We start from the raw sequence: 15339 nt of genomic DNA, 5'->3' as shown, positions 1-15339 counted from the left end.
TAATAATTGGTTCCGGGAAAAAAAATATTATTATATTATATTATATTATATTATATTATATTATATTATATTATATTATATTATATTATATTATATTATATTATATTATATTATATTATATTAGCACATTTGCATTATAAACATATTAACATATTAACATCATAATTATTTTTTTTATTGAGAAACATGACACAATGAAAGATAAATAACTGTAAGGTAATGTCACATAGAAAATAAAGCCAAATTTAGCCTTTTTACATAGAACATGAAAACAAACAGGTATACACTACAAACACATTATAAAATTCAAAACATACATGTAATCACAAATAAAAATCTTGCACTTTGAAGCAAAACTTTCGAAAGTTTACATTTTCTGGCCTCCTAAATTAACTGCAAAAACGCATACAAAAAATGATAAAACCGGTGCCGTGTACACGGCCCCAGATTCATTAAATTCAATGATAATTAACCACACTTGGTACTTGTACTGGATTATAATTTAAAATTCAAAATGACAAAAACAACATATAGGTTAAATGAATATGTTAATGCTTTTTATTATTAGCCTAAGCTTTTATTGTGTCACATTTATTACAAATTGCAACAAAGTTTAAAGTAGGAAAGGACAATAGAAATGTTTATTTAACTGAGAGGCATGCACAACATTTCTGAACTACTGTTAAAAACAATGTTCACAAGAACGTAAGAGGGGTTCCCAGTGCGCCATTTCCTAGGTAGTCTTTAAGGAATGAGCGTACTTCTGCACTGAACAGACTTGTATGGTAATCTCTGGAATGTGCTTCAGACGAAGCGCTCGGGTCGCGCGCGCACCGATCCTCCACTCCCCAGCTTATGATACCAACCTGTCCAAGATTATTCCGATTTTAAAACAAACATCTCTAAAAAAAATAGCTATGAATGGCTAAGTCTTCAGAAGAGTATGCAGGTGATTTGAAATCAACAAACATGAAAAATTATTCAAAATCTCACCTGGACCATTCGATTACCAGGAACCACAAAAGTGGCCCCTCCAGAGTCACCTGTTGATGACATGCACAGATATTTTAGCAAATTCAATTTACTAAGGATAATGAGTTGCTATATGACATTTTGATAATGATAGCAACACCAAAAATTGTAGATTAGATCCAAATATTAGGCACTCTTGCGAAATCAAACGTACCTTTGCAGGCAATATCGTCTCTAGTAGGTTCAATCCCACCACTGCACAGAAAATTATCTGTAACGATATCTTCAGCATTTTCCGCAGTAATTCCCTGAGCTTTTTTGGCATCTTCAACACAAGCATCCCGCTGAAGAAAAAGGACATATTAATTCAACTGTTGAGGTAATGCTTTTAATTAAACTATTATTACTAATAAGTCCATTCCCTTTTGAGATCCTGTATTCACTTAATGAAACCACAAATTAATACAAATATAAGGAAAACAATCAAAGGATAACCCAATGTTCAGCATAAACACATCATTACCCATTTTCCCTGCTTGATTTTGATGAACTTCTTCTCAGTTTTTCTCTTCCTGTCAGTCATGAAAGCAGCATCCACAGTGTCTGCACTCATTATCACTTCCTCTGTAGAAACAGTTTAAATGTTACAAGATATAAAATGCGGTTGTCCCAAATGCGGTTCAGCCTGTTGTGTCATTTTATTGGGATATTTTTACCCAGTTGCCCAATAACTTAGAAATGTTTGTTTTTAACCCAGCATTTTTTTTTTTTTGAGAATCCACAAAACGAATTATGCATGCAGCATTACTGACAATTGCAACTTACTATGTTTTTTGCACGTTCCTTCTTTATCTGAAAGTCTCAGAGCTCCACTGGTTTCCTTGGTGCATGGGATGCAGATTGGCCTGTACAGACATACACAATATGCCATTCATTCATTACACTATTTTAACACTTTTTAGTAGCGTAAACTCATGAGCTGCATTCCTCACCGAAGATTGAGGTCCATAATTACGGGTTTCTCCAATTGAATAAGAGCTACGTCAAATTCGTAATATTCAGGTATTCCCATGTCCTTTTTTGCTTTGAGGTTATAGCGAGGATGAGGTATGTACTGCTTCACTTTTATCCCTATAAGAGTAAAGGAAACAACACTGATGAGATTCACACCATTATGCATATTCTAACTGATATGGTTGAAGACATAACATTACCTCGGATATTCGAACCAATATCAACAGTTATTTTATCATGCGTGTCACCGAAGTTGAAGCAGTGAGCCGCTGTCAAGATAAATGTTGAGGTGACTAGTGACCCCATGCAGTTCGAGATTCTTCCATTGCTGCGCTGCAAAATCATCAGAGAACGGACGTTATAATTCAAAACAAATTTGCATGTTTATAGAACTAATGTGGTGATGATGCTAAGTTATTAATTTAATATTTTCTTTTTTTAAAATAAGAAGTAAGGCTACGATATAGGGATACCCACAGTCACACTGATCTTTGCCAACCAGGGGTATTGACGGCGGGCGTTGGAATCATCATCGTAATCTCTGTAAAGTCCACATAATGCTACACTGGTGCCCTCATCTGTTAAGGGAGAAGCAAGGAGAATTATATATGAAATCATTATATATTCATATTAACATATACATATATTGACTTGAAATGAATAGCCTACATAGGACAATAATTATCTTAAATTTATATTTCCAAAAGACACAATGAAATACCAATCATGTTGTCAAATGTCTCCTTCAAATCTTTCAAGTTCTTAAGTTTGAAGAAAAACTTCTCATTTCCCCGATTAGTCTTCAAATCATTAATGTCGTCAGCATGCACGTCCTCTCCCATCCCAAACACATACAGATCTTTCCGACAAACCAAGAAATATATCAATAATAAACCGAGTTATTAAATATAATCGAGATGTATTTGAAGATTTGTTAATGTTTATAGTTTAATCTCAAAGATGATTCATGTTCTTTCTCACCAAGTTTGTCCTCTCGTGAAGGATTACTTTGTATTACAAGATTTTTGATCTGTTCCACCGGGATTTTTGGGCTACCACCCATGTTGGCCTGACCTAAAGACAAAATATAGAGCTTTAGTTAGTTTACTTTTTTCTGATTTGTTTAGTTTAGTAGCCTGACTAAATAGACTTTAACAGTTTCAGTGGTAACCACCAAGTATAATATTGTCATCATACCATCAGTGAACATGATGACGATATGCTGGGTCTGCATGAAGTCTTCGTTATTGGTCACCTGTTCTATTTTCATACTCTCTAAAATGTTCTTATAGGCCTGGGCAATATTAGTTCCTGTTCGATCACCTTTACCTGTTAGTCACATAAAAAGTCAGGATATTCAAATATTATACGAAGCTGAACAAATGCATTTGAACTTTTGCAATACTAAAACAAAACACTTACTGTCATATGTATAATCGACCAGCCTTTTAAGGATTTTTTCCAGGTTATTTCCTTGCCCGGTCTTGAAGTCCCTCATTGAGACTACCCGGCTGACGTCTGTGGCAAAAATCAGGATCTCATAGTTTGGGGAGACCTCGTAATAACTGATCTGTCGGTAATTAACACAGGATCAAATCTTTATTATGTTCATAATTAAAAATATAATACCTTACATTAACTTGTAATGGTACACAAATATACTAATGGGACATAATGGGGCAGAAATATCGAAGAATGTTGAAATGATGGTTATCAACACACTGTTCATTTCATATACCTTTTCTATGAGTGTTTTGATGACCTTTTTTGCCTCTTTAAAGTCATCTTCTTTTATGCTGTCAGATACATCCAGGGCAATGTAGATGTCGAGTTTTCCACCTTTTTGCACTTGTATTTTCTTCCCGTACTGATCTGACACAGGAAACGGGTTTCGTTCAAAAAGGTTGTGGTGACAAACAAAAGTATGTGTTGTCTTGCAGAGGAAGAAGGCAGCGTGAGTTGCACAAGACTACCTGTTTCTTCATGTTGTTTAGAAAGCTCTAGATTGGACTTTAGAGAACTGCTGAAACCATCTGAGGCTTCTTCTGGGGTGTCGTATGTGAAATGAGCTGTATTTACACAACAACATTAGCAAAGCTGCACTTTCAGTAAAATTAGTGCAGTGTACTTTGAACAGGAAGAGGAAGGTTTTACCGTAACATTCTGGCTCTGTTCCTGACCACTGGCCATCGTCCTGACAGACTCGCTCTTTGGAACCAACCAGAGTCAATGTTCTGTCACAGCGGTACGTGACTTTGTCGTCAATGTTAAAATTGTTGCCAAATTTTGTAGACCCAGCGGGAATGCCGGGATCAGGGCAGTGATCAGCTGTTTGAAAAGATGAACAGATATTAAGGACCAATGCTTAACAAATCTGTAGGGCATTCATGAACCAGTAACTGTGCTTATTGCACTATACAGCACATAGAGACTTCTCACTCACAGTTTCTTCCACAGACGGCTGTGCTTCCACTCCACTTCCCATTCAACTGGCAAACACGAGTCCCTGAGCCACGAAATATGTAGCCTGAATGACACGAGTAGTTGATTGTGTCGTTCACGAAATACCTTGGCAAAGATGGATACACCTCTCCATTTTCAAATCCACGAGGATTAGGACATGTGATTTCTGGGACAAAAGGAATGGTTTTATGAGTACCTTGAAATGGAAAATGTGGTTGTGTTTTCAGTTAGAGTAAGATCACGTTTGTCTCATAATGTGTTGCTTACTCTTGCATTCTGGGGTTTTCTTTTTTTCTGGCATCGGGTTCCATCTTCCTCTGTAACAGCGACGGATTGTAACGGTTGGGTAATAGCCTTCTGGACAGCTGTATTTTACAAGGCTCCCCTGCAGAGAAAAACTGCCTCCTCTAATACTGAGATTCGCATCAGAGCACAAATTAGAGGACGGAGCACCTTTGGGGAATATCAGATGGAGAAAAAAAGGGTGTTGTAAAAGAAATCACTGAAAAGAACACTAAACATTAGTGTGAGCCTACAGTAGGGCTGTCTTTTCAAGTAAAATTACTAGGGCTGTCAAACGATTAATCGCGATTAATCGCATCCAAAATAAAAGGTTTTGTTTTGCATAATATATGTGGGTGCACTGTGTATAATTATTGTATATACAGTAATATTTAAGACATATTTTCTTGTATATACTGTATAGATTTATATATAATTTATATTATATATAAATATAAATATTTTATATATAAACAATATTTTTTTCTTAAATGTACAAGCATGTGTGTATTTATATATATATATATATATATACAAAATAATTATACACAGTGCACCCACATATATTATGTAAACACAAACTTTTCTTTTGGATGCAATTAATCGCGATTAATCGTTTGACAGCCCTAAAAAATACATATTTATTTTACGCTTTATCAAATAAAAGTTGTGCTTTTTAAGCTCAAATCATAAAAGACGCTGCTTTTGTGAGTTCAAGAAATCTATGCGGAATGCTACAATAAAATATGTATAGACTCATTTGCTTTTGGACTATAGACTACAGACTATTAGATTAAATAGAAATTGGGAATCCATTAGCTGTTTAATGTATCTCTTGATGTGTTTAAATGTTCCCTCAAATCAGCATTTCAGTTAAACAGCAAAACAAAACTTTTATAGAGAAAAAACCCTTATGGTTCTGATGGTTAAAGGCAAGGCAAGATGACCTACCGGTTATGAGAGGACACAGTATTGCAAGCATGAACAGATTCAGCCATGGTTCACCCTCCATGATGTTCTCGTCAGGTTCACGAAGCAAGTGAAACAAAAACCGAGGAAGGCCACATATTTATAGCGAAGAGGAAGTGACTATGGACATATACTTTGTCAATGTAAAACTTACTTGATTTTACATAAAATCGATATGTATTAAGTAACAAAAACTGTATCAAGTTCTATTAAAGGAAGGAAGGAAGGAAAGTGGGGCTAGTCACTGCGGGTGTTGGCTGAATATTTAGTAATATAGTAATATTTAACCCAAATTTCCACCCTTCTCCTTTTAATGTTTCTATTTATTCAAGTGTCAAGAATCATTATGTCATTTAGAAATAGAAAAAAAAAATATGAGTTAAAAGAACAGCCAATAGGGGGATGCAAACGGTCTTTGACAGACATTGTTTCACTTGTGCTTATTAGATTATATTATATACTGGTTCTTTTTAGTTTACCCAATACGGAAGCCAAAACCCCTAAGTGTGAAATTGGCCTATATATTTTTGTGATTTTGAAACCAAAATTGATTAGACATAGACATTCAATGTTATTTAGTAAAATATATGTTTTGTATAAAATAAAAAAATGTTCAGTACAGTGTTCACTTCAATGTCTTTTTTGTTGTTGTTTTTTTTTTTTTTTTTTTTTGTTGTAATTATTGCATTGTGAAATAAATTTGCACCACCAAAATCAATATGATGAAACCTTGGGGAAAAAAACTTTGTTGCAATCATAAACAATTTCCGGTAAATTTTAGCACTCACCAAGAATTTGACTGTTTCTGTGAATAAAGAGTCTAAATTTGTGACAATTTGGTGAAATTTATAAGTACAAAAAAAGAAAGAAATGGGAACAGGGAACATGACTTGTTGTATTTTTATTCTTATCATACAAACTCATTCAAAATATTTTTTATTTTTCCTGCATATACTTTTTGTCCAATTTTATTGTCCATTATTTATAATTTCAATAACTTACACAAGTTTTACATAATCATATTCCAGTCGAATTGACACTGCATATCTGGTGTCTGTGTGGAGACTCTGCCATAGTTATCATTTTTCATTGGATGTAAGACTTTATTTTAATTGTCATTTTGAAATTGAAAAGGTGGTGTGTGTCTGTGTGTGCATTTATGTGTGTGAGCATTTTATAGATCACACAGAATTATGTTTTATTTTTATAATTTTAAGTGCAAATACAGAAAGTTTGTTGTTTTGGGGGTTATGGTGGTTAGGGTTGGGGGATCAAATATACTGTACAGTTTGTGCAGTATCAAAATCATTATGTCTATGGAAAGTCCCCATAAAACATGGAAATTAACTTATAATAGCAATTTGTAGGTTTATTTCAACGAAATGCCCAAAAGCACTGTGTTATATACTTCTGTGTCAATGGTCATTATTTTGTAATTACATTTGCAGCGCACACTTTTTGCACCACTTGCATCACAAAACAAAATTGCACAAAAATAATGACACTCCCCTGCTTGCCATTGGTTGGAGATAGTCTTGCACAAAGATTGGCATCAAATTAAAAGAATAACAAATGAAAGACTGTGAATAATAGACTATTTTTTTTTTTTTTAACAAAGACCAGCTATTTGAGAAAAAAAATTATATTCTATATATATATTCAAGGAAAATTTTATCAAAGTGTTTTATCAAATTGCACTCACACAGTTTCAGTCTGATTAAACATTCAGAAGAACGCTAGAGGGTGGCCTATTGTGTCATTTCCTAGGTGTTGTTTAAGGAATGATAGTATATCCGCACTGAAGAGATTTGCATGGTAATCTCTGGTGTGTGCTTGGGAAACGGGGTACTTTTCTTTTGTTGTGCAGATGTCCTTCACTCCCCAGCTTACGACACCAACCTATCAAAATTTTACAGATATTAAAAAAGGTTCCTCTTTCTCAGCTTCTCTCAATTTAATCTTTATATTCACTCTGTAACACATAAATTCCAACTGGAAGTGAACATCCCTATGGCTTATATAAGCTATATATATATATATATATGTGTGTGTGTGTGTGTGTGTGTGTGTGAGAGAGAGAGTTTCCTCTCTGCTCTTCAAAACTTGGACCCTTTTCTTTGGACCCTGCAGCTAATCACATCACATAGCAGTTCTACCATGTAAACGTATTTCTTCTTACCTCTACATAATTTATTTAAACTTCATATGAAATAATGCATAACAAAAATGTGTGCAATGCAATACATCACAAAAAAAAACTTAAATTATTCTACATCAAATGTTCATCCCATCCAATAATAAGGACTCACCACCCTGAGTCATATGACCATAAATGGTAGAATAACTTCCTGTGAAGTGAGCATGGCATGTACCCTTCGCTGATGGACTTGTGGAAGGGCCCTATACACTTCGTTAGGCACGCCTCTATTTAATGGCGTCCTCTCCCTAAAGAGCCACGAGACTTCACAGCCACATCACCAATATTGTTTTTAACATAACAAAGGATACCTCACCTGAATCTGTCGACCTTTTTTACGTATGTAAGTGGCCCCACCTGAGTCACCTATTACAAAATGAGATACAGACAAAAGGGACTATAATATTTCAATTAATTTCATATGTCCGATTAAAACGTTTTCAACCAATTTTATGACCTAAGTGTTATTAAAGCGAAATATATTTTATAAAGCTGCTGTCATAATGGCAAAAATCAAACATACCTTTGCAGGCAATATCATCTGTTTGTGGTTCATTTCCACCACTGCACAGAAAATTGTCTGTAACTACATCTCTTGCGTTTGTCACGTTGACCCCTTCTGCTTTTTTTGCATCTTCAACACAAGCATCCCGCTAAAGAGAACGTACACCAAGAAGTGTTCTTAGATTTTTGTGGATGAAATGTTTTTATATAAATATATTAAAATAATACATTTTCTGTTGCATATTGCACATATTTAATGTTAAATGGTTAAATGAAATTCAAGTCCTAGGAAATGATTGTGCTGCTTGAAGTTTGTGACATTTAGGCCCCATAAAATCAAAGTTAAAGTTTTGTTGCTTTCTAGAATTTTCTTTAAAGAGAAACTATTTAAATTACAACACATCAGATCAGAAATAAAAAATAAAATCATTACATATTTCCCACGCTTGATCGTGATGTCTTTTATTTTTTCTGGTACTTTAATTTTGCCTGTTTTCATTTTGGACGTAAAAGAAGCTTCCACAAGTTCGTTGCTCATTAGTAATTCCTCTGTAACAAATGCAAAATGTATGACATTTTATGTTTGCTATATTTCATTGTATAAGCAGTGGCACATGTTTAATATAGCTACATTTAAATAATCTGTCACACTTTTTGATAGGTCTGAAGGATATCTAATCTGGTTCCTTACCGTGTCTACTGCACGTCCCTTCACTGTCTGAAAGTTTCAGAGCTCCATTGGTTTCTTTGGTGCAGGGGATACAGATAGGTCTGTACAAAGATACACATGATGTTCTTGAATTAATTCAGCCTTTTTTATTATTCTTAATAAAGTTACATCATGTTACATACTCCTCACCGTCGATCAGCACTCATCTTGACAGCTTTTTTCAGCTGTATAAGGGCTACATCAAATTCATAATACTCCTTTATTCTAGGCTGTTTTGCTGTGATGTCATATTTAGGATGAAGTATGAATCTTTCCACTTCTACAAATGCAAACGGACAAGTAAACGTCAATGATAAGATTTATGTTGTGACACATTTTTCTTCATTAATATATCAGTATATCAGTTCAGGACATAACATTACCTTCTTTCTTGTCTTTTTCCAGATAAACTGTTATCTTCTCAGGTGTGTCTCCGTTTTTGAAGCAATGAGCTGCTGTCAAGATGTAACTTGATGTAACCAATGACCCCATGCAGTTTGAACCTGAACGACGCTACATGAAGAGCAGAAAAGATAGATGTTGTCATACTTCATCTCTATTGCCATGTCTATTTTGCCTCTTCTTGTGTTTTTTTAATGAGCTATGAATTTATCTATAACTATATAAATTTATATATATATAGCTATATATAATAGACACACACATATGATAAAAAGGTTATGCTTACAGCTACATTAATCTCTGCCAACCAGGGAAACGCACTCCGTTTATTAATGTCATAGTTTTGATGAATTCCACACAATTCAACATTGGTGCTCTCATCTGTGTAAGGAGGAGGTACATGAGAACAATCATTCATTACATGATAAGAACTAGAGGTTCCTTAAGTCAATGCTTAAAGCACTAGTCCTCTATTCTGTCAACATTAACCATCATGTAGTTCTAAACCTGTACGACTAAGTAGAAATTTTGAAGAAAATCCCATTGTCCATTCCACATATTCAAACTAATGCATTCTCTCACAATCAAATACACGAGATTAATGGCAATTTCCGTCAATGGTGTCAAACCTGCTGTGACACATCTAAAGGCACCATATTTGAAATGAACAGAAGCAGGGAAGAAATTTATATCTATAAATCTCTAAATATAATATCTAAAAATGTATATGTATATTAGTACCAATCATGCTGTCAAACGTGTCCTGCACCTTGTCCAAGTCTGGAAGCATAAAGAAATATTGTTCTTGGTCCCTCTGTGACACCAAGCCATTCATGTCATCTTTATGTACATCGGTTCCAACTCCAAATACATAAAGATCTGGAAAGAGAGGACACATTTGTATCAATATGAAATCAATAATAAACTCTTCTAAATCAATATGTGCAGTTTTTGCTGTCCCTGATGATAATGCTTGTAAATGAAAGACAAATTTGAAAAATACTACTAGTCCTAAATATTTGATTTCATAATAATGATTTAATAAAATGCATTGCTTACCAAGTTTCTTCTCTCGCTGTGGATCATTTTTGATGACGAGATTCTTGATCTTGTCCACTTTAGGTATAGGATTCCCCCCCATGTTTGCATGACCTATGAAGTAGGAGATCAATTTTGATAAATTACAATGCATACTTGCTTCAAAGTTGATCTCTAATTTATGGCAAAATGCATGTTGGTTTTTCAAGTTTAATGGGGACTTTCCATTGACGTAATGATTTTTATACTCTGTCCATCCCTTAACCCCTAACCCTAACCCTAGCAACCCTCACAGAATATGCATTTTTTACATTTTCAGAAAACACAATTTAGTGTGAATTTAGTGTGACCAAAAGACATTATGTACATACTGTGTGTTAACATAGTTTAAATAGTAAATGCAAATTATGAACGTATTAAATGTAAATACCATCAGTGAACACAATGATGATGTGTTGGGTCTCAAGGAAGGATGTTTTATTCGTGTTCTCCTCCATTACCAAGCTCTCAAAAATGGCTGTATAGAGATTGGCAATATTGGTACCTGTGCGATCACTTTTATCTGTCACAAAAACACCAAAAACAATGATTACAATCAGCAAATAACAAAATAATTCTAAAAGCAAGTGACTACATTACATCTAAAAATTGAGAGATTTTAAAATTAAAATTAATCTAAATTAGAACATGAAAAGAATACATGATTTATTTCATTTTACTCTACATTGGATAGCAATGAACAAACACACACACACACACATATATATATGTATCCTCGCTTACATAAATTAACTGTTACAAGTTGCTGTACTCCTAAATCTACTATTTTGGCATGGCACATTTTTCTGTAATTATCATCTCTAAATCTGACTATCTATATATACAATAAGTCTCATGTATGTAATGTATGACAATAAAACCCGTACTTACCTTCATAATTAAAATTGTCCAGATCTTCAAAAACCTTCTCAAACTTATCTTCATCTTTAATAGTTTTAAAGTCCCTCATAGAGATTATCCGGTGAACTTCTGAAGCAAACATCAGGATCTCATAGTTTGGTGAGACCTGGTAATAACTGATCTTTTGGGAAAGAGCAATAAGAAATCAGAGTTGGACGCAACATCTTTCGGTTATCTAATCAAAATACTGGATTTAAATGTGATGTTGGCATTCATGGCAGCAGAGCTAACCGAACAAAATGGATGAAAAATACATTTTTAGTATGAAACAAATTATAGGTAGGGTTTACAGGTGCGGTTGGATGAAGGCCATAATTTTCATTGCATGATTTATATACAATCACCAGTTTGAAAACACCCACAAATGTAGAAACGCCCACTTTTGTTCTGCAAAGACCCCATACTCGAAAACGGTCAAAGAACATAGGTGTGTGTGTGGGCTAAGTATATATAGGTCTCCTCTCATGCTGATTTGTGTTCCGACGATGAACCAAAGTCTTACAGGTTTGGACCGACATGAGTGTGATCAACAACAGAATTTTCAGTTTTGGATGAACTAACCCAAGGTTTATGGCAAGATTGTGAGGTTAAAAGCATCACAATTGTGTTTCTTTTTCAAATATTGGTACTGATGATTTTTTACAGAACCTTTAACATTAAAATGAACAGCAATTAAATGACTGCTTTTAAAACGAGTAAAGAAAGCTTCATTATCTTCATCAGTAGCCTAAAAAAACAAGTGGTCTTACAACTTTATTACATTAACCTCTGGGGAACATACCTTCTCTATGAGCAGTTTAATGATATTTTTTGCCTTGTCTAAATCTTCCTTTTCGATGCTGTCAGATGCATCCACAGCAATGTAGAAGTCAAGTTTTCCACCCTTATCCAAAGTTATTTTCTTACCCTGCTGATCTGAAGACAGAAGGAACAAGGCATTCACTTTATGGATTCACATTATTTTCTTTTTCTGGGCAGCCAATTATTAATGACGATGAAAAACATGTGCGTTTGTGTATGTGATTAAACCAGAATATATGTACCTTCTCCTTCATGCTGTTGAGAAACTGCTAGATTTGACTTTAGAGAACTGCTGAATGCTTCTGACGCTTCTTCTGGGGTGTCGTATGTGAAATGTGCTGCACAAGATTATAGGTGCATTATCCAAAAGAGCCACATTTCAATTTATTTTTGAGAACACGGGTCCATGCGAAGGAAAATCATTTTGGAACAGCGATTTAGCGATCAGAAGACTCACCGTAGCATTGCGGCTCTGTCCCTGACCACTGGCCACCATCCTGACAGACTCGCACTTTGGAACCAATCAAGCTCAATTTACTGTCACAGCGGTATGTGACTTTGTCATCAATGTCAAACATGTGGCCGGTTCGACTGCTACCAGGGGGAACGCCAGGATCAGGACAGTGATCAGCTGTGAGGATGCAACAAAACAACTAATTAAAGTGAAGATCTGTGGACCTTCCTGATGAAATTTGATTTGATTTGCATGACATCAGATAAAAACGCAACAGAATACACATCATACATCAGTACAACATTTCTTTAAGCTAAACTGAAGGGCTCGAGAATATACGGAGAGAAATACCAGGAACTTAATTAGAGTTTTTATATCCGATTAGTTCATGGAAAATGCTGGAAAAAAAACAATGGCAATTACTCACAGTCACGTCCACAGATTGGTGTGGTTCCATTCCATTTCCCATTAGACTTGCAAACACGGACCGCCGAGCCACGGAACTTATAATCGGAATGACACGAGTAGGTGGTTGTGTCATTTACATAGTAGTAGTTTTTATATGGGGTCACCTCTCCATTCTCCAAAACACGAGGATTGGGACATGTGACCTCTAGAATAAAAGCATGAATAAACACATACTGTAGAAGAGATGTTTTGAAACGGCCTCAAATTTAAAATAATAAAAAAAAATACATAACTCTGCTTTAAAATAGTTCAGCATTTATTCATGATATAATGACTCCAAATCAGGGTGACCATATGGGTGAATGTGATTTTACCTTGTACAACATGTTCCTGGATGTGCATGTTTTGGTGATGCTGGAACATTCCTGTCCAAAAATGTCCTTCATTTTACCCTACTAAACCTAACCATAAATTCTGCTTTAAAATCCAGTAGCACCTCATTGCAGTACACGAGATCCAGGGGGCAGAGTTGGATCCAGATGGTGGAGAAGGGTAGGATTAGGGGTGGGGTTAGGGATCAAGGGGTGAAGATGGGTAGGTTTAGGGGTGGGGTTAGGGGCGGAGATGGGTAGGTTTAGGTATATGGAATGTGGGAGGAGTTGGATCTGGATCCAACTCCTCCCCTTGGATTTCGTGTTCTGCAATAAGAACCATCTCCTAAAATCAGGGGGAAATTATAGGTGAATAACACAGATGTAGAAGAACCGAAACTGGTTTGTAAGCCTAATCTTGACATAAACTCTAAACGTATCCCATCAATCTGATCTGGTTGATTCATTGGAATGTTCAAGGATCAACAAAGCTGTTGATCAAGGCACATGTTTTACTTGGTGAAATCATGTTCACCCACATGATACTGTCTTGTTTCTTACTTTTGCACTCTGGGGGTTTTCTGGCACTAAGCTTTGGGGTCCAAACTCCATATTGACAACTCCGTGACTGAACAGACGGGTAGTATCCATCCGGACAGCTGTACGTTAGAACACTCCCCTCTGAATAGTTATTTGAAAGAACAAAGCCCCCTCCAACAATGTTTAGATTCTCCTCGGGACATAATCCGTTTATTTTGGACATGGAGGATGGAGCACCTAGAAACAATCAGATCATTGGAGGAGGTCACAAGAAAAAATACTTTGGTTGTGCTTTTATTTACAGAGAAAAAGCATACAGTAGGCCTACATACACAAGCCAAAATACAAATTTAGATTTTTTTGTGAGCTGTCTCAAAGTACTTTTATTTTTTATATATTCCTTTCATGCTAAAAGACGTTTTGTCTCTAAATTTTTAGAATGTATTTATCTTGATTAAGCAAAAAAGACTTACCTGTTATAAGAGGACATAACAATGCAAACATTAACCAATTCAACCGTTGCTCACACTCCATGCTGTATATTCCAGTTCTTCAGCTGAGATGAAAAAAAAAAAACTGAAGCAAATGGACTGGGGGACATCTTTTATAGTGGGGTCAGCAAGAGGATTTTATTTACATACAGTGGTCAATGTTTCACCTGAAGTCAAATAAAACAAATCAATTTCCCGGCACACGGAACAAAATAATAACCGTAAACATCGTTATATATTCAAAAATCACAAAAGCAACCAAAAACAATTATGTTCATCTCCAACCATCATTCTATTTGCAATTTTTCATCAAATATACAGATGAAGAAAAAAGCACTTTTGTTTGGGGAATCCTGAATATGTTTAGAGTTAAACACAATCATTTGTATTTCTTGGGTCCAGAGTACAGCTCAAATTCAAGGGGTCATTTGAGAACACTATTAAACTGCTTGCCCCATACATTAACACCAGCTTAATGCATCAATCATAGTATATAATCAAAGAACTAAACATTTTAACATTTTAGACTAATAATTAAATCATTTTGTAAAAGCTTTTGTATGCATAAAGCTATGTGCAATATTCATCTTTGGAACTAAATACATTTGTCATTGATTTTGCTGGTAATAATAAACCTGTCCTATTTTCATGGAACGTGTTTAAACTCCTGATTCCAAGAGAAAAAGAAAGACTTTGTTGCATTGTTGTTCATGGTTTGATTAAGTTTTGACACCACATTTTTTTTTTGATTGCTTTAGTAGAGT

The 15339-nt window shown here is 35.0% G+C and overlaps 2 protein-coding genes across 2 annotated transcripts; both read right to left on the bottom strand.

Moving 5' to 3' along the window:
* Nucleotides 1-153: 153 nt before the first annotated feature.
* cfbl (complement factor b, like) lies at nucleotides 154-5818 on the bottom strand. Its single transcript, XM_039693584.2, has 18 exons — nucleotides 5683-5818; nucleotides 4717-4902; nucleotides 4430-4615; nucleotides 4141-4314; nucleotides 3960-4055; nucleotides 3725-3858; nucleotides 3409-3556; nucleotides 3184-3315; nucleotides 2968-3060; nucleotides 2708-2845; nucleotides 2464-2564; nucleotides 2187-2319; nucleotides 1965-2103; nucleotides 1798-1877; nucleotides 1496-1596; nucleotides 1187-1316; nucleotides 994-1043; nucleotides 154-866 (listed from the first exon to the last, which is right to left on the bottom strand). Exons 1-18 carry the CDS (start codon nucleotides 5741-5743, stop codon nucleotides 696-698), a joined length of 2253 nt encoding a protein of 750 aa, XP_039549518.2. The 5' UTR covers nucleotides 5744-5818; the 3' UTR covers nucleotides 154-695.
* Nucleotides 5819-7278: 1460 nt separating this feature from the next.
* On the bottom strand, nucleotides 7279-14706 carry cfb (complement factor B). Its single transcript, XM_039693582.2, has 18 exons — nucleotides 14558-14706; nucleotides 14106-14321; nucleotides 13193-13378; nucleotides 12769-12942; nucleotides 12554-12649; nucleotides 12292-12425; nucleotides 11481-11631; nucleotides 10981-11112; nucleotides 10572-10664; nucleotides 10254-10391; nucleotides 9799-9893; nucleotides 9494-9623; nucleotides 9261-9390; nucleotides 9093-9172; nucleotides 8835-8950; nucleotides 8421-8550; nucleotides 8214-8263; nucleotides 7279-7599 (listed from the first exon to the last, which is right to left on the bottom strand). Exons 1-18 carry the CDS (start codon nucleotides 14616-14618, stop codon nucleotides 7426-7428), a joined length of 2286 nt encoding a protein of 761 aa, XP_039549516.2. The 5' UTR covers nucleotides 14619-14706; the 3' UTR covers nucleotides 7279-7425.
* Nucleotides 14707-15339: the final 633 nt, after the last annotated feature.

Source organism: Pimephales promelas, chromosome 19 (genome assembly GCF_988280905.1).
Source record: "Pimephales promelas chromosome 19, fPimPro1.hap1.1, whole genome shotgun sequence".
NCBI lineage: Eukaryota > Metazoa > Chordata > Actinopteri > Cypriniformes > Leuciscidae > Pimephales > Pimephales promelas.
This window is presented reverse-complemented; position numbering and strand designations above follow the sequence as displayed.